This window comes from Abramis brama (genome assembly GCF_963993115.1).
Source record: "Abramis brama genome assembly, chromosome: 4".
Lineage (NCBI taxonomy): Eukaryota > Metazoa > Chordata > Actinopteri > Cypriniformes > Leuciscidae > Abramis > Abramis brama.
Genome location: NC_139966.1, coordinates 37,353,968 through 37,375,002, shown reverse-complemented (window position 1 = coordinate 37,375,002; position 21,035 = coordinate 37,353,968). Strand labels below are relative to the sequence as shown.

The window sequence follows — 21,035 nt, the reverse complement described above, 5'->3', positions numbered from 1 at the left end:
CCTTCCCTAAGTAGACTTACTCATCATTTGCTGTACAAATTTAAGGATTACTACATGTTTGTGAGGTACTGTATAGAACCGGTCATTTTACAATGTGTTTAAATTGTATACTGTTGAACAAAACAGTATATGTTTCACACATGCATTTTTGATTCCAGAGTCCATGCCATGAAAGATGAGTTCAACAGCAAAGTTCAAGGTTAAAAACACAATACTTTAAAAACCTAGGGCAACTTGACTTTTGATCTTCATCTTTATTTTATTTATGAATCAATGAAGCAAGGGTCACACACTGATCAAGCAAATTGATTATACCATTAAACATTATTAACATTAATATTAAACAGTGTAACTCTGGTGACATGAGCCATTAACCAAGTCAAAATTTTAAATCTAAAGTTATATTTGTAACATTAATATTGTGGAGTTATATCTAACTTTTTTTTTTCTTTTTTTCTTTTTCTATTTCTATTTCTATTTGCAAAACACTTTTTTAACATTGATAACAATAAAATAATTTATAATAATACCTTTTTAATATAAATTAATTAAATATAAATATAAATAATGGGACAAAAGATTATCAGTCTCCTGGCCACAGAAATAATATGACCAAGGAACAAACTAAAATAAAACAAAGCACATAAAAAAAAAACACACACACACACATAAACAAATACAAAATAAAATAATGCAGAACATTATTTTAGAGTATTCTGCTGTCCTGGACCATACAACACAGGCTCCTGCAGTTCTTTGTCCTTGGACTTCTGTTTATCATTCTGTACTTTCCTTTTAATCTGTGTGATGGCCACCCATAACAGGATATATCCTAACAACCGGAGACAGTTGACCAGTCCCAGAAACAGGAACCTAATGAGGGTCACATTACATTTTAGCATGCATCAGTTGGGGCTACATAGAATACTCCTGCCAGATTTGCTCACCTAAAAGTCTCAGTGGCATACATTCTGCAAGCACCTCTTCCACCACATTTCTTGTGACCCCATTTCAGACAGGTAGAGTCAATAAGAGCCCCAAAGTAAATGGGAGCAGGAATACCACCTTTAAAAGAGTGAAATTACATTAAAAACAATGCTGTGCCAGACCTTAAAGTCCCTGTAAAGGCAATTCTAAAAAAAAATTCTAAACACATTATAAATGTTAGAAATGTATATGCTAAAACATATTACAAAGGCTGTGAACTGTGAAGTGCTGAATTGTGGAGTTAGACCGTTAAACAGTTTTTCACCATTGCTGTTTTACGGATTTTCTGGGCGGGGCTAAAACGGGGGCTCGATGACGCACTGAAGCCCCCTGAGCTATTGGACACGCCCCTACTTGATGACGCACTGGAGCCCCTGACGCTGCCCCTCCCCTAACAATATAAATAGAGCAGATTCACATCAGTTTGCCGCTCAATCGCGAGTTACTGTCAGTATTATTTACTACAGCTTTCCTATTAGACATTCTCTGCTACAGCCTACAGTTTGCTAACTAGCTATGCCTTCGTCACGGAAATGCGTACTACCTGGATGCGATCGCGTTCAAAAGAGATCGGTGTCCTTGTTTAAGTTTCCGAAAAACGATCACATCAAGAAAAGGTGGATTCATTTTGTGAAGAGCCAACTTGATGGAGAGTTGAGGATCACCACCAAAACCCGCCTTTGTAGTGATCATTTTACACCAGATAGTTTTATAAACTTTAGTCAGAGACAACTGGGTTCTCTTACGAGAGGTTCTCTCGTATTGCGTAAGCTTGCTTACGCTGCGGGAAAGTCTTCTTTTCTCGAGATACTGAAGCCAAAAATTATCCTTAATTTCATATTTTGTCAACGCAGTGCAGCTGCGGGCAGCTGAGCTAGAGCGGCATACTGCACGCTCATTGGCTGCCGCGCGGCAACTGCTTAAGCCTACCAGTGAGCCTGGCGTGACGTCACGCCCAATGAGGGCGCGCGCGCCCTCGCGCGTCACAGCCCGCCAGAATGGGCGGCGTCAGAGCGTATATAAGGAAGGCTCGTAGGCTATATTCTCTGATTTCTGTCTTTTCAGCGAAGCACTCGCATCGCTGAACTCTGAGAGGAAGCCGTCGCCGTTGTCCTGCAAGGAACAGCTAACGAGCCAGCTTAGGACAGCCTGAGGAAGCCGGACGAATCTTCGCCGCCTTCAGCCTGCCGTGCCAGCTCAGCTATCCGGCGATATCCTTTACAAAAGCTCTTTCTGTGTGTTTTGCTTCCGCAGCACTATCTAAAAGAGCGGAGGCGTTGTTGCAAATGCCTCGCACCACGTGCGGCTCATGCCGCTCTACACTCAGCGACAGAGACCGCCATCTTATCTGCGCTCTCTGCCTGGGCCGGGACCACGCAGCCGTCGCGCTTTCCACGGGCGGCTGCACCTTCTGTGAAGAGCTGCCGATGTCGACCCTGCGGGCTCGACTCGCCCTCTTCACAGAGCCTGCTCCAACCGTCGTTGGGCCGCGAAAGAAGAAACGCCGCTCTCAACGACCACCGGAGCCCGAGACTCGAGCCAGGGCCTCGCCGGAGCCTCTCCCGCGAGCCTCGCTCTCTCCTTCTCCGCCCCCGCTTCCCGACGCGCAGCCGACGGCTCTCGCCCTCGATGCCGTCGCCTCAGGGGATGATGCGGATGACAACGCGCTACTGGACACGTGCTCATTAATGGCGTCGGACAGCGAGGGATGGTCCGGTTCTGTCCGCTCCGCTTCTTCCACCAGAGCGTCCAGCAGGACTCACGCCAGTGTGGACGCCGAGCTTCTCCGCCTCCTCACTTTGGCAGTCGAGCACCTGGGCCTCGAATGGTCTCCGCCAGCGGTGTCCCCGCCCAACAGGCTCGACGGATGCTTCCTGCCCGCCAGTCGACAAGCTCCAGCGTCCAGACCAGCGCCTTTTCTACCGGAGCTTCACGAGGAGCTTGCTAAATCGTGGAATGCTCCAGTTTCGGCCAGACTCCGCTCTCCGGCCTCATCAGCTCTTTCGCCCGTGGATGGAGCCACGGAGAAGGGGTATGACCGGATCCCACCGGTCGAACAGGCGATTGCAGCGCATCTTTGCCCCCCATCCGCTAGATGGCGTTCAAAGACTGCCCTCCCGTCTAAGGCCTGCAGGACTACTTCGCCGTTTGTCAGCCGCGCTTTCTCCGCCGCTGGGCAAGCCGCCTCAGCCCTGCACACAATGGCGGTCCTTCAAGTTCTCCAAGCCGACCTCCTCCGCCAGCTCGACGAGGGAGAACTGAATAAGTCTGCCTTGACCGACCTGCGCAGTGCGACGGATCTCTCCCTTCGCACGACGAAGACAGCGGCCCAAGCTATCGGACGTTCCATGGCTTCGCTGACCGTCATAGAGCGCCACCTCTGGCTAACGCTAGCCGACATGGGGGAACAAGAGCGGTCCGTGTTTCTCAACGCCCCGCTCTCACCCACCGGTCTCTTCGGCCCTGCGGTGAGTGGCCTCGTGGACCGCTTCTCTTAAGTACAGAAGGCGTCACAGGCCATGAACCTCTTTCTGCCCCGCCGCTCGAGCTCCGCTGCAGGCCGCTCTAACACTCAGCCTCCTGCACGCAGCTCCACGCAGCGCCCGTCTCGACCTCCAGCTTCGCAGCAGCGCCAGCGCGGCCGACCCAGGTCCCGCTCCACCAGCCAGCACAGGCCGCTACCCCCGCGGGGTCCCCGGCCTAGAGTTTCGCTGAAACCCGAGCCTGCGAAGTCCTCCTAGCACTCGTCGAGAGGAAAAGACGGTTGAGTCCCGCCGCGGCCGGACCGCCGTCAAAGCTAACTTGTATACCTCTGCCAGTCCCCTTGATAAAGGCTACTGCAGTAGTGTCCACCGCAGCCAACGAGCCAGTTTCTCAACTCTCTCGCCTGCACACAAACGCCGTTCTTACGGCGACCCAGATAAATCAAATAAAGAGTGTAAAATCTGGTCAATCGGCTCACGCCGTCAGTGTTATGAGTGTAGTAAACATGCCCACGTCCCAGTGTTCATTGCTACACACAAGCACAATCTCCCCTGTGTACCCCACAGAGCGCACTCACATAAAGCGCGCTACGGCCGCTCGAGTGTTAGTTGTAGGTCACGTGCCCACGCCCCAGTGCTCACACCTACACAGTGCTCGCTCTGTCTCACACATTCGGGGTCCAGAGCAATCCGTCACCGGCTGTGTGTTAATAAAGAGCCCTGTGCCCGCTACACAGCACGCACACTCTCATGTGAACACTCACGAGCCCGCCCCGCTTCCGCGCCGCGAGCCGTCACACACAACGCTCTCTCACAGCGTCACCCTGCTGCTATCAGCGAGCCCCCGTCTCCCCTCACTGCCACTGCGCGACTCGCGCACATACCGCCACAGGCTCCTTGTCCCGCGCTGTGCGGCGGGCGGGAACCGGAGGCGATTCGACCCCTAGCTATGAGTGCGAATGCATGGAAAGCTATTCCGGGAGTGTCGAAGTGGGTACTAAACACAGTGATAAAGGGCTATTCGCTTCAATTCGCTCGCCGCCCCCCGCACTTTCGCGCCCGGGTCGAGACTCAGGTGAAGGCGGATGCAGCTCATCTGCTTCACGCAGAAATAGCGAATTTGCTGCACAAAGGGGCGATAGAACGAGTTCAGCCGCCGGTTACCGAGGCAGGCTTATACAGCCGTTATTTCCTCGTACCCAAGAAAGGCGGAGCGCTCAGACCTATATTAGATCTGAGACATTTGAACAAAGCGCTCATGAAACGACCGTTCAAAATGCTCACGACCAGTCAAATCCTCGCGCAGATTCGCCCGGGGGACTGGTTCATCTCTCTCGATCTGAAAGACGCGTATTTTCAGATTCAGATTATACCCCGTCACAGGCCATTCTTGAGATTCGCCTTCGACGGTCAGGTATATCAGTACACCGTCCTGCCGTTCGGCCTGTCCCTGGCACCCCGTACATTTACGAAGTGCATGGATGCGGCTCTCGCTCCCCTGAGATCGAAGGGAATGCGAATTCTGAACTATCTGGACAATTGGCTCATTATAGCGCACTCAACAGAGGAACTAGTTTCTCACAAGACAGCGCTTCTCGGTCATTTGGAAAGTCTGGGTCTTTCCGTGAACTGGGACAAGAGCTCTCTAACCCCCAGCCAGTCTATCACTTTCCTGGGTATAGATCTGGATTTGGCGGCGATGACGGCCAGATTGTCAACACAGCGCGCACGCTGTGTTCGACACCTCGCCGCTTCCATTCAAGTGGGGAAAGTTTTTCCCCTGAAAACCTTTCAGAGGCTTTTGGGCCATATGGCGTCAGCCGCAGCGGTCCTGCAGCTGGGTTTACTTCGAATGCGCCCGCTTCAATGCTGGCTAAAGTCGGAAGTGCCCCGCAATGCATGGTTTTCGGGCCGCGCACCAGTCAGAGTGACTCAGCGCTGTGTCTCAGCCCTGCAGCCCTGGCTGGCGGCCGAATGGTATCAGCGGGGAGTGACGATGGGGGTCATCGCACACCGCAAAGTGGTCTCGACAGACGCGTCCAACATGGGTTGGGGAGCGACTCACGAGGGCAGTCCGATTTGCGGCCCATGGTCGAATACGGAGAAAAGCCTTCACATAAACTGTCTAGAGATGCTGGCGGTCGAGAAAGCGCTGAAGCACTTTCTACCGCTTCTACGGGGACACCATGTGCTAGTTCGCTCGGACAACATGTCAGTGGTGTCTTACGTGAACCGCCAGGGCGGAATCAGATCCAGAACCCTGCGCGCTCTCACAGAGCGCCTCCTATCCTGGGCTCAGGGACCGCTGCGCTCCCTAAGGGCAGCTCATGTACCCGGTCGTCTGAACGACGGCCCGGACAGACTGTCCAGGGACAACGTTCCCCCAGGGGAATGGTCTCTACACCGCCAGACGGTCCAATCGCTTTGGCGTCGTTTCGGCGAAGCGGAGATCGACCTCTTCGCCGCGAGCGAGAACGCTCAGTGCCAGAGGTTTTTCTCAAAACACGAGGACGCGCTGGCTCAGACATGGCCCAGCGTTCCGCTGTATGCGTTCCCACCGATCTCGATGCTGCCTCAAGTGCTAGCGAGGATCAGGGAGGCGGACTGCGCAGTGCTCCTCATAGCTCCGCGCTGGGAAAACCAACCGTGGTTCCCCGAGCTAATGAGGCTGGCAGACACAGCCCCATGGCCGATTCTGGTGAGGAGAGATCTTCTCTCTCAAGCCCGAGGATCGATTCTGCATCCCCATCCAGAGCACTGGTCTCTGCATGCGTGGGAAATCAACGGATATTCGTTGATCTGCCAGAAGGGGTAATTAACACGATCACGCAGTCCAGAGCCCCCTCGACGAGGCGGCTCTATGCGTCTAAATGGTCGGTGTTTAGCAAATGGTGTGTGGAAAAGGGTTCTAATGCTCAGTCCTGTGGAGTTCCACAGGTATTAAACTTCCTCCAAGAGATGTTGGACGCGGGCAGGTCCCCCTCCACGCTCAAAGTGTACGTCGCGGCCATAGCAGCGTTCGCCGATTCGGCGCGCAGCCGCTCGCTGGGCAGGAACGAACTCATTACCCGCTTTCTGCGCGGGGCCAGGAGGATGAACCCTCCTCGGCCCCCGTCAGTCCCTATTTGGGACCTGTCTCTGGTCCTAGAGTCCCTAAAAGTGCATCCCTTCGAGCCTTTGGACTCTGTGGAGTTGAAATACTTGACGCTTAAAACCGTTTTTCTGCTAGCTCTGGCTTCAGTCAAACGAGTGGGTGATTTGCATGCGCTGTCCGTCAGCGCGTCGTGCCTCGAGTTTGGACCTAACGACTCGTTAGCCATTCTCAAGCCGAAGCACGGTTATGTCCCCAAAGTGTTAGGTACTCCCTTTAGGGCTCAAGTCATTACCCTATCGGCCCTGCCGTCATCCGGCAGCGAGGAGGGTGTTAACCGCCTTTGCCCGGTCAGGGCGTTAAGGGGTTATGTCATGCGCTCTGCAGCCTTCAGGCTCTCAGAGCAGCTTTTCGTCTCGTTTGGAGGGCGCGCTAAGGGTCGCGCCGCCTCGAAACAGACGCTATCCAGATGGATAGTGGATGCTATTGCAGCAGCATATGCGTCAAAAGACCTGCAATGCCCGTTGGGCATACGGGCTCATTCCACCAGAGGCATGGCCTCATCGTGGGCATGGTCCAGCGGGATTTCCATTCATGACATTTGTATGGCGGCGGGCTGGGCGTCCCCCTCTACATTTGTTAGGTTCCCGCCCTGCAGGCTAAACTTCTGTCAGTCTAGTCGTGTTCATGTCCTGCTCATGTGCGCAGGCTGTATTATCGATTAGCTTGTCTGTTGAGCTGCACGCTCAGGGTATCAGTATGCATAGACCGGCCGTACCGTTCTTGTGTTCCCTGGGTGTGCTTATGAACATGTGTTGGCCCGCACCGCTGGCCACCTGTCATTTCACCTCTATGCTTTTCATAAAGAGTCATATGTGATCGTTAGGCGCGCACGGCGTGGACAAGGGGTTCCCGCAGCGTAAGCAAGCTTACGCAATACGAGAGAACCTCACGTAAGAGAACGATACTTGGTTACTCACGTAACCTCGGTTCTCTCTAGAGAGGGAACGAGTATTGCGTTCCCTGCCGTGCTTAAAGCCTATAGCTCGTGTCGCTTCATTCGACAGAAAACAGAGAATATAGCCTACGAGCCTTCCTTATATACGCTCTGACGCCGCCCATTCTGGCAGGCTGTGACGCGCGAGGGCGCGCGCGCCCTCATTGGGCGTGACGTCACGCCAGGCTCACTGGTAGGCTTAAGCAGTTGCCGCGCGGCAGCCAATGAGCGTGCAGTATGCCGCTCTAGCTCAGCTGCCCACAGCTGCACTGCGTTGACAAAATATGAAATTAAGGATAATTTTTGGCTTCAGTATCTCGAGAAAAGAAGACTTTCCCGCAGCGTAAGCAAGCTTACGCAATACTCGTTCCCTCTCTAGAGAGAACCGAGGTTACGTGAGTAACCAAGTATCGATTTACTGATAATCCGCTGTTACTGGTAAATGGGGCCGAACCGACTATCTCCCGCCTCGGCCTTCATCCTTCCGTCGCGCCGACAACTGGTGCCATCATCGGCAGTGCGTGCCCACCAATGAGTGTAAGTTGCCTTGTGTGCTTGCTTAATATGTTATAATTATAGTTGGTAGTCCACCGTAACTACTAAATTGTGAAACACTCTAACGTGATTTTTTTCTTGTTTGTTTATGCATCAATATGATTCCTTAGTCAAGTAATTTCAACTATTATCTCTTCACAAAGCAGTCCCTTCCAACCACAAGAGAGACAGAGTTCCAGTGTGACAACATGCAAAAAGTCACCCGAGAAGTTGGATGTCAGACAGATTACTTTGTGGGGAAAAGGACTGTGGCCACACAACTGTCTAAAAGAACACTAGCCAACAGAAAGAATACAGGTATGTTGAGAGGTAAAGTGCCTAGTTTGTACGTGTTTTGTCTTGCTTGTTTTCACATTCAATAGATTTTAAACCATTTCATCGCTAAAAGAGGAAAAAGATAATTTTTTATCATTCAAATTTGGCTGGGTGGCTAATAACACATTTTTCTGTGGTGTGATAAACTCAGAACACATACTTAATTTTGACTTTACAGGGACTTTAATGTGAAAAACATCTGTAATTTAATTTAAATTATTGGGACACTTCTTCTAAGTAAACCAAAACATTACACAATCAGGCACTTCAATGTGAACTTACCCAAAACTCTTAAAACTAACAGTAGCACGCCCATTGAGAGAGACTTCAGCTCAGGATCCACAATTCTGCAAGGATATATTAAACATTTAATTCAAATTTCATCCATATAAATATGGTATATATTATACCATTGTGGAATAAAACAAAGTTGTGATTAATCACTGCAAGATATGTTGTAAAGTAATTAAACAGAACCTCAATGAGATGATGAAGAAGGGAACAATGCCCAGACAGTACACAAAGAAGGCGAAAGATTGCAGCGCCAGATAGATGTAGAACATTATAGTACATCTGCTTTCTCGTGAACACTGTCCAAGCACTGCAGAGGAGTTCCCAGCACTCATTCCCCAGCTCTGGACACATGTACAGTGGTGGAATGTCTGACAAACACATGCAAATGAAAAAAAAATAAAGGAAAAGACACTCAAACACATGTCATAATGATTTTGAGGTCAAGAGTTAAAGATAGTTGTTCACCATATTCTGTCCTGTGCCATGAGTGGAACTGCAGCCTGCGTGACAAGGAGAGATGTAGGTCACTCCATTCTGTCCACACACTGGATCCCATTGGAAGTCAGGACACCCACAGTCGGCATTGCAAGAAGTGAGGACATCACTTCTTATATTCTGAACTTCTACAGTTCTGCTACATAAACAATTGATTATATTATATTACATATTTATATGACCCTAGATAGGGCAAGCAGTTTGTTAAGGATAGATTAAATTGATGGATAATGTATAGTTTCCATAATGCAATAAGATGTATACAAAGAGTATCACTAGAAATGAAAGTACCCTTGATAGGGCACCGTGACCCCAGCGATATCTGTATTTTCACAGCTAAGAGCAAAGCAAGGTATGGTGAGAAACAATGCGGCAATTGCAGTGAAAAAGGACATTCTTGCAGATCCCAGCAGATCCAGTTTAAACCTCTTCATTATCCACCCACTCAGGAATATACCCAGAGCCGCTGGCGGAATAGATGTCACTCCTACAGAAATATATAAGCACACTCAGTTTAAACAGCCAAAAAAAAAAAAAAAAAAAAAAAAAAAAAAACATGGCCATAATCATGGCAGTTGTCACCTATGAGAAAGTTGGTCTTGGATGCACTTTGTCCAAACTGTTGTTCCAAATACTTTGGTGTATATGTTATTAATATGGTAAAGGCATTGAATGCCGCTAGATTGAAAACCAGGTAGAGGAGATAGATCTTGTTTGTGAGCAGACGCTTCAGAGATGGCCCAAAATCTAGAAAACAAGCAAATAGGCATTTTTGAGAACAATCTCTTTTACTTTTTTAATAGAATAAAAAAAAATACTCCATTAGTTTCCTGCAAACTTATACTTTTCCAAACCTGTATTACGGTGATCTGTTACATAACAGTTGATTTTCTGGAGGATCTCCTGGCCACCTTTTCAATATTTATAATTGACCTATGGCTAAGCCACGCCCCCTCCACTCACTCGGACAGTCAACATTCGGTAACAGGCGCTGGCTGTCACAGTAGGAGACATTTCACAGGAGGCAATTGATGATTTTTGGAGACAGAAAGATTATATATCATCTCGAAGTCACCAAAAGGGCCTTAACTATGCATTGGAGGGTTATATTAATAATTGTATTGTTGAGAAGGTCGATGAAAAGCTTCAGCTCCAGACAAAGATTTACAGGTCACAGTGTAAACGTTATAGTTTGGTGCTATTTCGCTTCAAACGCTCGCTTTATACGCGCGTCCTATTCGCTTTGGACGCGCAAATGGATTCAAAATGTTCAGGCGTCGAACTAGACGCGATACGCGCGAAATTGACGCTCTATTCGCGTTTGGTGTGAACGCAGCATAATGAACAGGCTGCGATGTCAAGATTGCAATGCTGTAATGTGTGTGTGTGTGTGTGACATCATTCGAATGCGCATGCGTCGCGTCTGAACGCGTTGTTGTCTTTGGAGCTCCATCGATTGATTTATAATTCTTGATTTCTCTTTAAACTCACTTACAACGAACATTTTCTATTTTTCCTCACCTCATAGTTACAACGCGGACTGTTGAGCAGACGCGTCTCAAGCCTAGTGATCCAACGCTGGATACTCTTATAGGTTACGTCCGTGGATCACGGCTGAACGCGTCTTCTCCGCACTCATTTACAAACAAACATTTTTTTTCGCCTATCGTGCGTCTACTCCACACCCGTACCACTAAAAAGACGGATTATATCCAAGACTTAAGCCATAAATTAGTATTAATATTGATAGCATCACTGGTAGCGTCGTTGCTAACTTAACTTACTGTCCATCTGTTAAAATGGCGAATATATCAGATGTAAGTAGTCTACCTTTTGGTGCAGGTGAGGACACATTTGAGCTGCACGCGGTACAGTCTGAGCTGGAAGCTGTTGAGAAACAGATCCACGACCTTTTAGTGAGAAAAGCCGAGCTGATAGACCGGCGTTTGGCTCTTGAAACATCACGCGCCGATGCACACAAATCAGTGATTAACGTTACTAACCCGCTGACTCCGACCTCGTCTACTCCGTGCGTTTCTCAACATCGGTCACGAGCGTCGAGGTCGCGATCAGCTATGGTCTCGTTTACGCCGGCTCCAACATGCCACCACGAAGCCTGGATATTTCCGCAGCGGAAGACGCGAGTCAGGTCTAGACCAAGAAAACTCTCTCCGACCCTCCCGGTTTTCGAGATATCCACACAAAACCGCTTCTCCCCTCTTCGCGAAACAGAACGCGATGCTGTGATCATCGGTGATTCCATCGTTCGACACGTACACGCTACGTTAAATAAAAATAAGGTGCATAGTCACTGCTTTCCTGGTGCTCGTGTTTCTGAAATCGCTGCTCACGTTCCCGAGATTCTGAACGAGCGCGTCGGAACTGTGGTCCTGTACGCGGGAGGGGCCGACATCAGGCTGCGCCAGACGGAGGTTCTGAAGAAAGACTTCAGGAATCTGATCGATACGGTACGCAGCACATCGCCTGATATAACGATCATTGTGTCAGGACCGCTTCCCACGTACCGACTAGTTCTTAAAAAGTTTAGTAGATTATTTGCACTAAATGAATGGTTAATATCATGGTGCAATGAGCAGAAACTGCTCTTTGTAAATAATTGGAATCTGTTTTGGGAGCGTCCTAGGCTTTACCGTGCTGATGGCTTACACCCAAGCAGATTCGGATCGGATCTTCTGTCAGATAACATCTCCAAAATGTTAAATACCTTTTGACTAGTAACCAAAAGTCCAAATCATAGTCTCTGCTGCACCAAATTAACTGATATAAATAGTGTAGAACATTGCATAGAAACTGTGTCTATTCCTCGTTTAGTGAGATCAAATAATAATTCTACTGCAGGATCTAGAAAAAATCTAATTGTTATTAAACCAGAAAATGTTGCTATTAGTAATCAAAAACAATTTCTAAAGCTAGGTCTTCTAAACATTAGATCACTCACACCTAAGGCAGTTATTGTAAATGAAATAGTCACAGATAATAGCTTCGATGTACTTTGCCTTACTGAAACTTGGCTTAAACCTAATGATTATTTCGGTCTAAATGAGTCTACTCCATCTGGATACTCCTATAAGCACGAACCCCGTCTGATTGGTCGTGGCGGCGGTGTTGCAGCGGTCTATAGAGATATTCTCAATGTTACTCAGAAAACGGGTTATAAGTTTATTTCGTTTGAAATACTTGTACTAAATGTTACGCTCTTAGATGTTAGAAAAAAATCCATATTATCTCTAGCCTTGGCTACCGTATATAGACCGCCTGGGCCTTACGCTGATTTCCTAAAAGAGTTTGCAGATTTTCTCTCAGATCTATTGGTCAATGTAGATAAAGCATTAATTGTTGGAGATTTTAACATACACGTAGATAATTCAAATGATGCGTTAGGGGCTGCGTTTATAGATTTATTAAATTCCTTTGGGGTCAAGCAAAACGTCACCGGACCAACTCATCGTCTTAATCACACACTCGATTTAATTATATCATATGGAACCGATCCAACCGATATAGATATCATTCCACAAAGTGATGATGTCACTGACCATTACTTGGTAACTTGCATATTACGTACTGCTGTAATATGTCATGCGGCGCCGCGTTATCGACCAGGCAGAACAATCCTTCCATCCACCATAGATAATTTCTCAAATTGCTTATCTAATCTGTCTCAGCTGCTGCCTGAACCCAAACAAACAGATGAACTAGAAGAACTAACTAGCACTATGAGCACCATTCTCTCTAGAACATTGGATGTTGTTGCACCCATTAAATTAAAAAAGGTCAGAGAGAAAATTAAAGCACCATGGTACAATAATACTACGCATGTTCTAAAGAGAGAAACCCGTAATTTAGAGCGTAAATGGAAACAAACTAATTTAGAGGTCTTTAGAATCGCGTGGAAAGACAGTATGTCACGTTATAAAAAGGCCCTAAAAGCGGCCAGGGCTGAGCACCTCCGCAAACTAATAGAAAACAACCAAAACAATCCTAGGTTTTTATTTAACACCGTGGCTAGACTAACAAATAAACAGACGTCACCCTAACAAAATATCCCGTTACAGTTCAGTAGTAATGATTTCATGAACTTCTTCACTGAGAAAATAGAAAACATCAGAACAACAATTGTAAACGTTCAATCCTCAATCGCACCTTATAATTCAGCCTCAATTATCCCCCCGCAAGAACAATTACAGTGCTTTACAACTATAGAACAAAAAGAGTTAAATAAACTTATCACTTCATCTAAAACAACAACATGTTTATTAGATCCTATACCAACTAAACTACTGAAAGAAGTGTTACCTATAGTAGAAGAGCCTCTCCTCAATATTATTAACTCATCTTTATCTTTAGGTCATGTTCCAAGAACATTTAAACTGGCAGTTATAAAACCTCTCATTAAGAAACCACAATTAGATCATAATAATCTAGCAAATTATAGACCCATTTCAAATCTACCTTTTATGTCTAAAATACTAGAAAAAGTTGTGTCCACTCAACTGGGCTCTTTCTTGCAAGAAAATGATATCTATGAAAAGTTTCAGTCAGGATTCAGGCCGCATCATAGCACTGAAACTGCGCTCGTTAAAATCACAAATGATTTACTCTTAGCTTCTGACCAAGGCTGTATCTCAATACTAGTTTTACTTGATCTAAGTGCTGCGTTCGATACTATAGATCATACAATACTCTTAGATCGACTACAAAATTATACTGGTGTTCAAGGACAAGCATTAAGCTGGTTTAGATCATACTTATCTGACCGCTACCATTTTGTCTATTTAAATGGAGAAAAATCGATCATAATTCCAGTAAACTATGGAGTGCCGCAGGGATCTGTGTTGGGCCCTCTATTATTCTCAATATATATGATGCCACTTGGAAATATTATAAGGAAACATGGAATTAATTGCCATTGTTATGCTGATGACACTCAAATATATATTTCATCACGGCCTGATGAAAACGCTAAATTATCCAAATTGACAGAGTGTGTTAAAGATATAAAAGATTGGATGACGCGTAATTTTCTTTTATTAAATCCAGACAAGACAGAGGTAATACTTATCGGTTCAAAAAACCGCCCACAGAACCTCTCACAATACAACTTTGACATCGTAGGATGTCCTGTTACTTTATCCTCTACAGTAAAAGACCTGGGTGTTATACTCGATTGTAACCTGTCTTTTGAAAATCATATTTCGTATGTTACAAAAACAGCCTTTTTCCACCTTAGAAACATTGCTAAGCTACGTAATATGCTATCAGTTTCTGATGCAGAAAAGTTAGTTCATGCATTCATGACCTCGAGACTAGATTACTGTAATGCTTTATTAGCTGGTTGTCCTGCATCCTCAATAAACAAGCTACAGTTAGTCCAAAATGCAGCTGCTAGAGTTCTTACTAGATCAAGAAAATATGATCATATAACACCGATTTTATCATCACTACATTGGCTACCTATAAAGTTCCGTATTAATTATAAGGTATTGCTACTGACTTATAAAGCCCTAAACGGCTTAGCTCCAGTCTATTTAACGGATCTTCTATCACCCTATAATCCATCGCGCTCTTTAAGATCAATAAATTCAAGGCTTTTGGTCATACCTAGGATATCCAGATCAACCAAAGGAGGGAGAGCATTTTCACATTTGGCTCCGAAACTCTGGAATAGCCTTCCTGATACTGTTCGTTGCTCGGACTCACTCTCCCAGTTTAAAACTAGATTAAAGACGCATCTTTTCAGCCAGGCATTCATATAATATTGTTAATCTCACAGTTTCAAACTACAATCCGGCCTCTAGTTCATAAATGCCAGAGGAGAACTGGCCCCCGACTGAGCCTGGGTTCTCCCAAGGTTTTTTTTTTCTCCATTAGGTCACCTGATGGAGTTTTAGGACACCATTAGGTCACTTGATGGAGTTTTTTCGGTTCCTTGCCACTGTTGCCTTTGGCTTGCTCAGTTGGGGATATTTTGGGGATATTTTGGGGATATTTAATTTTATTCTATCAATCAATAAATTCCACTAGAAACAAACTTTGTTGTATTATTTTATTTTAATACTGTGAAGCTGCTTTGATACAATCTGTATTGTGAAAAGCGCTATACAAATATACTTGATTTGATTTGATTTGTGTGTGTCAGAGAGAGAGAGGCGCGGGCGCGCTCGAACAGTGGAAACATAAAAACATACTCCATCATTTTGTTAAGTTAGAAGCTAGGCTAACATTAGCCTAACGTTACGTTAGAGATGTTAAAGATAACGTTCAAATGCGTTGTTGACTTACCTTAGAACAGATGTAGAACTTTTTTTTTAAATTATCCATGTTTAGTTGGTGTTGTGGTCTAAGTTACCGCATAACTTAATCCAGAGCAGACACTTATCTCGGTTGAGATGTGGCTTGGGAAAGGGTAAAAAATACACACCGTCGCCCAGCCTCTCAGGATACCTAGTGTCGGAGTTGCATGTACCCCATGCACACCGTTTGACCATTTTAAACTTAAAATGACAAGAAAAAACATATAAAAACAAATGAAAACTGACTAACTGCAATGCATTTCAATGGACGTGGAAGCAGAGAATGTCCAAGTGTTTTGGGTTAGCTATGCACACTGTGATTGGCTCATCGCGTTTGGGGGCGTGGCTTAGTCATAGGTCAATAAGAAGAAACTGAAACTGCCAAGCTCCATAATGACACACACACACACACACACACACTCACGCACGCATGCACTCTGTAAGGTTACCATACCTTTAGCTATCTCTGTAATGCTGGGTGTGTGTTTATGTTGTTTTGAGGGGTTGTCTAGCAGCTCATAGGTTTGGGGGTTTTCAGGTAAAGCTCTTGGCAGGAACCAGAGAGGCAAAGCAGCAAGCAGAGTCAACAGCCCAGAAACCACATAACCCAACCACCAGGCCCCAACCCAGCGAGAGTCCTGAGGGGTGATGGTCACACTCTCTGATAATGAGAAGAAAATATACAAATAAACAATTTATGTGAATATATATTAAAACCTCCACCGGGCTCACCACCTTATTTCACTATTCGCCCACTCCATATATTCTATCACACCTGCTGTTAAGAACAGCATTTATACTCTACAGTCACTCAGTGTCTGATCTCTGATAAGAACAAATGGACTTCTCTGTTCTTAGTTAGTAGATTTACTTATCGCTTGTCCATCTCAGCTTTCCTTCATCGAAAGACTCCTTATCTTCATCTGTTCTCCATCTGTGTGGTTCCTATCTTACCTGTCTTGCAATCCCAACTGTTATCATCCTTACCTGTTCACTATCCATAAACTTAAAAAAAAAGACCCTGCACTTGGGTTCCCCATCAAACTGCATGTGACGTCTACTTGAAAGAAGACCAGGCCTTTATTATGAACCCAGCAGGATCTTAACTTCTCCCAGAGGACAAGCTGATAACACTCCCTCCTTTATCTTAACCACAGAGTGCAACCAGATCTTTGTCCCTGCCATCTCTGTTGTTGAAATCACCCATTCTTCTTTCCGTTCTGCCAGTGAGGTCTTCCCTGAGTCCCTTTCCCTGACCATAGAGGCCACTCATGGGCTATTCTCTCAGGTAACAGGAGTCTCATTTGAACCTTTTTTTCTGGCCACAAAGATCAACCCAAATCCTCCTTCACCGAATCCTCCTACTACTCCACCAGCTCCTACAGTTGATCACCATGTCCTCATGTGTTGGGCTCCCCTAATTCTGTTTAGTCTTGTTTTTCCCAAGGTACCAAAGTGGTCTGTTCTCTTGGTGACAGTAATGGAGGGTGTATTCAGTCTATCTATAGCCTGAAGTCCACCTCAGTGGTCCAAGCTGCAGTGGTCCGAACCTTCCCCTGAAGCAGTGGCAATCCCTGTGGCACCACCCACACCGCTGGTTATGGTGGGTTTCATTGTTTTGTCTGGTTCTCCTCGTCTTTGACATGACCAAATCTTCTTAAAGAGTTAGTACGCCCAAAAATGAAAATTATCTTATAATTTACTAACTCAACCTCAAGCCATCCTACACTGTAAAAAATCCAACTTACGTTTTGTATGACAAACTCAGTTTTTAAAGTTTATTCAACTATTTGACATAAAAAAGTTGAGATAACTCAAACACCTAAGTTGAGAAAACTCAAAAATGTCCTGCAGCTGGTTGCCTTAAACTTTTAAGTTTTCTCAACTTTTTTTTTTTTTACAGTGTAGGTGTTTATGACTTTCTTCTTTATAAACTATAATCTCTAGCTTCCGGTAACAACAGTCCACGAGTCTAGTTCCGGCTGAAGAGTGAACTCTGACCCAACGCATGACGTAGGATGTAGGAGTATTGTAAGCTTAGGTGAGAATAGACACCAGTCCTCTCGTGGTTCAAACAAATAGGGCTGGGCAACAAACTCAAGCTCCTAGACTTCCAATTCATGACCTGTGTTTTGTTTTGCTCTATCCTCTGTGCTTCTGCGTTCGTCAATACGCCAAGCGTCGGGTCAGAGTTCACTCTTGCACCTCGTCTCGCACCTCGTCTCACTCTTGCACCTCATCTCGTGGTTGAACAACTGTTCTGCCACGGTGGTTCCAGTTCTGCCATGGTGGTCTTCTACTCTGACAGTGCTTCTGTGGTAGTCCCCTGTTTTCCAGCTTGAGACCCTACCGACCCTCTGACCCCACCCTGGTACATTACCATATTCATATACAGTACCATGGTATTTGTCATGGTATCTCAAGGTACTTCAAAGAGGCAGTACTACCATGGTACAGATCAAAACAAACTAAGTAATACTGCACTTCCTTTTGGTAGTTTCTTGTTAGTGACTTCTAAGTTATAACAATTTTAACTCACCTCTACTTATTGAGCCAATGTCCACGTAAATAATAGCACACAGAGATCCAAGCGAGTAACCGAAAATTGACCCAATGACTCCAAGTGTGTGCAGGCAACCTACAGAGAAAAAAAAAATGGACTAAGGGACAAGGGTACTTCAGTTTGAGAAAAAAAAAAAAAAAAAACACACACACACACAATAATTTTCTCACCAATGTAAAAAGCAGAGTTTTCTGGGTGTGCATAATCATCTATGAAAGACATTCCCAAAGGAACGATGCTGGCTTCCCCGATGCCACGAATAATGTTTCCCAACAGCACAATCACCCATGTGGGCGAGCTTTCCTCTTCCCCTTTTTGGCATCCTATTCAACCCATATAGAGTGCTCTGTTGGGTATTTTACTGCTTTTTACAATTAAAATATCCCACATGCTTTTCCACATATAACCATGCATTACCGGACACAAGCTGTTGAACAGTATTCTGGGTGTCAGATGAGCATGTGGATCTCACTGTGAAATTATCAGCATCATTAGTGTGGGCGGCAGCTGTATCATACTTGTACCTGTCAGAAACAAACAGACACATAAATAATAAAAGCATTTAAAATACAGATCTTGAAGAATACTTATCATTATGAGGTGGATCTTTATTAAATATTTTAGTATGGATATACTGATTATGTCATGGCCATCAATTAATTTATTCAATATTACATTAATATAATTGATAGATACAATGTCTTGAAAACACATATTTTACAATCAACAAATCTTTTAAAATATCAGATAAGGAACATTTTACTTAATGCTTGGACTAAATACAAATTCAAGTTCCCATGATGTCATTAAATTTGAACTTTTCATGAAAATGTTATAAAAGTGTTCTAAAATCATATGAAACTAAACATGAATACAAAGAGTGAAATTCTAGGGACTTTTTAGTATTATATATATAATATTTTTTCTGTTCTTCATCACAGACACCCTCATTTGTCATTGACCCATGAACGTTACTCACCGGTCCATAATGAAGTGAGGTAAAGCCATTATCAGTGTCCCTATACCCATCAGCAGGACCCCTGCTCCAATGATCTTGGGCCTATGAAACTTAGCGCCAAAGTAGCTTACCACAGTGATGACCAACAGATTACCTGCAAGCAAATGTGATGTTATTTAACAAGTTTGTTGTTTCATAGCATACCATCAATCAACTGTCCCATTTTTAAAGTATGAACGGAAATTCAGTCACATTACAGCCTCAGTGGTGTGACTCACTGCTATAAGTACTCATCTAATGGGTGAACCTCGGCCGTCATTTCTCAGTGCAGCTCGACACATCTCAACTCACCCATTTCAAAACTGCCATCGATGATACCAACAGTAGAACTTGGGATCTCAAACCGCCTCTCAATTTGAGTGATGGCGCTTTTGGTGTAAGCCCCCGTCAGGGATTTGGAGAAATAACAGAAGGCAAGTACACCAATAAAGATCTTTCCGGTCACAAGGGTAGAAAAAAGATTAAGGCAGAAGATTTAACTTTTTTTTTTTTTGTCAGAAGTATAACAGCTATTATACACCACTATTAAAACAGATAATCAGCTAATAGTGGTTCTACACTTGTTGCTCGGTTAAACATGCATATGGTCAAAGACAATGTCTCTTGCCTTTAGGCTTGGGGAGCAGCATTTGGCCTGAGATGTTTTCTTATTACTGTCTGAATGCTCCATTGGTCTGGACTCAAAGAACCCCTCTGGGCTGCCCTCCTCTGTCATGGTGAACAATGGTTTAGTGAATAGGTAAACAAAGTTGTGTTCGTATGTGGAAAAATGAAAAATGGAAAAAAACAATAATAAGTATAAAAATATTAATAAAATACAAAATAACATTATTGAAACAAATAAAATAAAATTCTAATAATAAAATGTTGACAGGCTAAACTATTTTACCTTTCTTAAAAAATAGACAAAAAAAAAAAAAATACAGTTGAGAACCATTGCTTTACATCATACGTTCGATCCTGATGTTACAGTTTCTTTTAAATATATAAATTTAGGCTATCCATCCACTTCTATCATCTCAGAGATGATCCTAGGCTAAATGCATTTTAATCAAATGCAAACACTTTTGAAACACTCACATGTCTAGATGTGTCTTTGAGAGGAAGCAGTTGAATATGCAGTTGAAGTATGCCCAAAGCGGGATCTCTGAAAGTGTTTTTTATGTTCACCTACAAGTCATTAGACAGTTTTATTAACCTTTAACTTGCACTGAGTGTTCCTTTAACCCAATTGTAGATCAATCAAAAACTATCACATTTACAAGCTGTTACAGTTATGTTCAGTTTGTTTTAGTTTTCATGGACATCTAGTTTGTTTTCATCAGTCACATGTTCTTTGTCTTTGTTTCCCGCCACTCATCTGTTTCCATGGACACTAACCACAAATCTCAGCTGCTCATCATTTAGTTCGTCACCACTGTGTATTTAAATTCTTCCTTGTTCACTCTTCAGTTGTCGGTTATTATTTGTGTTAGTGCACACTGCTATGCCTGCTGCCTTCTAGTTTAATAAACCTTGTTGATATTTTATAATCATGTCGTCTGTCTTGATGTCCTTGATGATATGATCATGTCATCTTCTCCAGACCCCGTGTGACACATACAGTAGGTTTTTAACAAGTTTACATGTTGAAGCCTTTTTGAAAGAGCAAAAATTCAACACTTTTCACCAAACTGAAATTGACTAAATGTCTATATATGTGTTGCAAAAATAGGTTTTTGAGATGCATCGAAATGTACTTCTGAGACACTTTACATTCTTTATACTGAGTAATAACAATGTAATAAATGCATCTTGAATACATGTATGCTGAGTTACTGTTAGGATGCAATATTGGTCAGTGAGAGGGTTTACTTTTATTTAAGTTCAAAAAGGAATTTCTGGTCCAAAAAAGTTACAAAATGCATTCTTAAGGGAAAAAAA

At 44.5% G+C, this 21,035-nt stretch overlaps 1 protein-coding gene across 1 annotated transcript; it reads right to left on the bottom strand.

The window, feature by feature from the left end:
* Positions 1 to 628: 628 nt before the first annotated feature.
* Positions 629 to 19,833, bottom strand: LOC311081206 (solute carrier organic anion transporter family member 1C1-like). Its single transcript, XM_084111622.1, has 14 exons — positions 19,720 to 19,833; positions 19,404 to 19,545; positions 19,074 to 19,206; positions 18,512 to 18,618; positions 18,265 to 18,417; positions 18,071 to 18,169; positions 15,986 to 16,192; positions 9,800 to 9,964; positions 9,509 to 9,704; positions 9,188 to 9,353; positions 8,906 to 9,090; positions 8,711 to 8,775; positions 948 to 1,065; positions 629 to 873 (listed from the first exon to the last, which is right to left on the bottom strand). Exons 1-14 carry the CDS (start codon positions 19,825 to 19,827, stop codon positions 702 to 704), a joined length of 2,016 nt encoding a protein of 671 aa, XP_083967748.1. The 5' UTR covers positions 19,828 to 19,833; the 3' UTR covers positions 629 to 701.
* Positions 19,834 to 21,035: the final 1,202 nt, after the last annotated feature.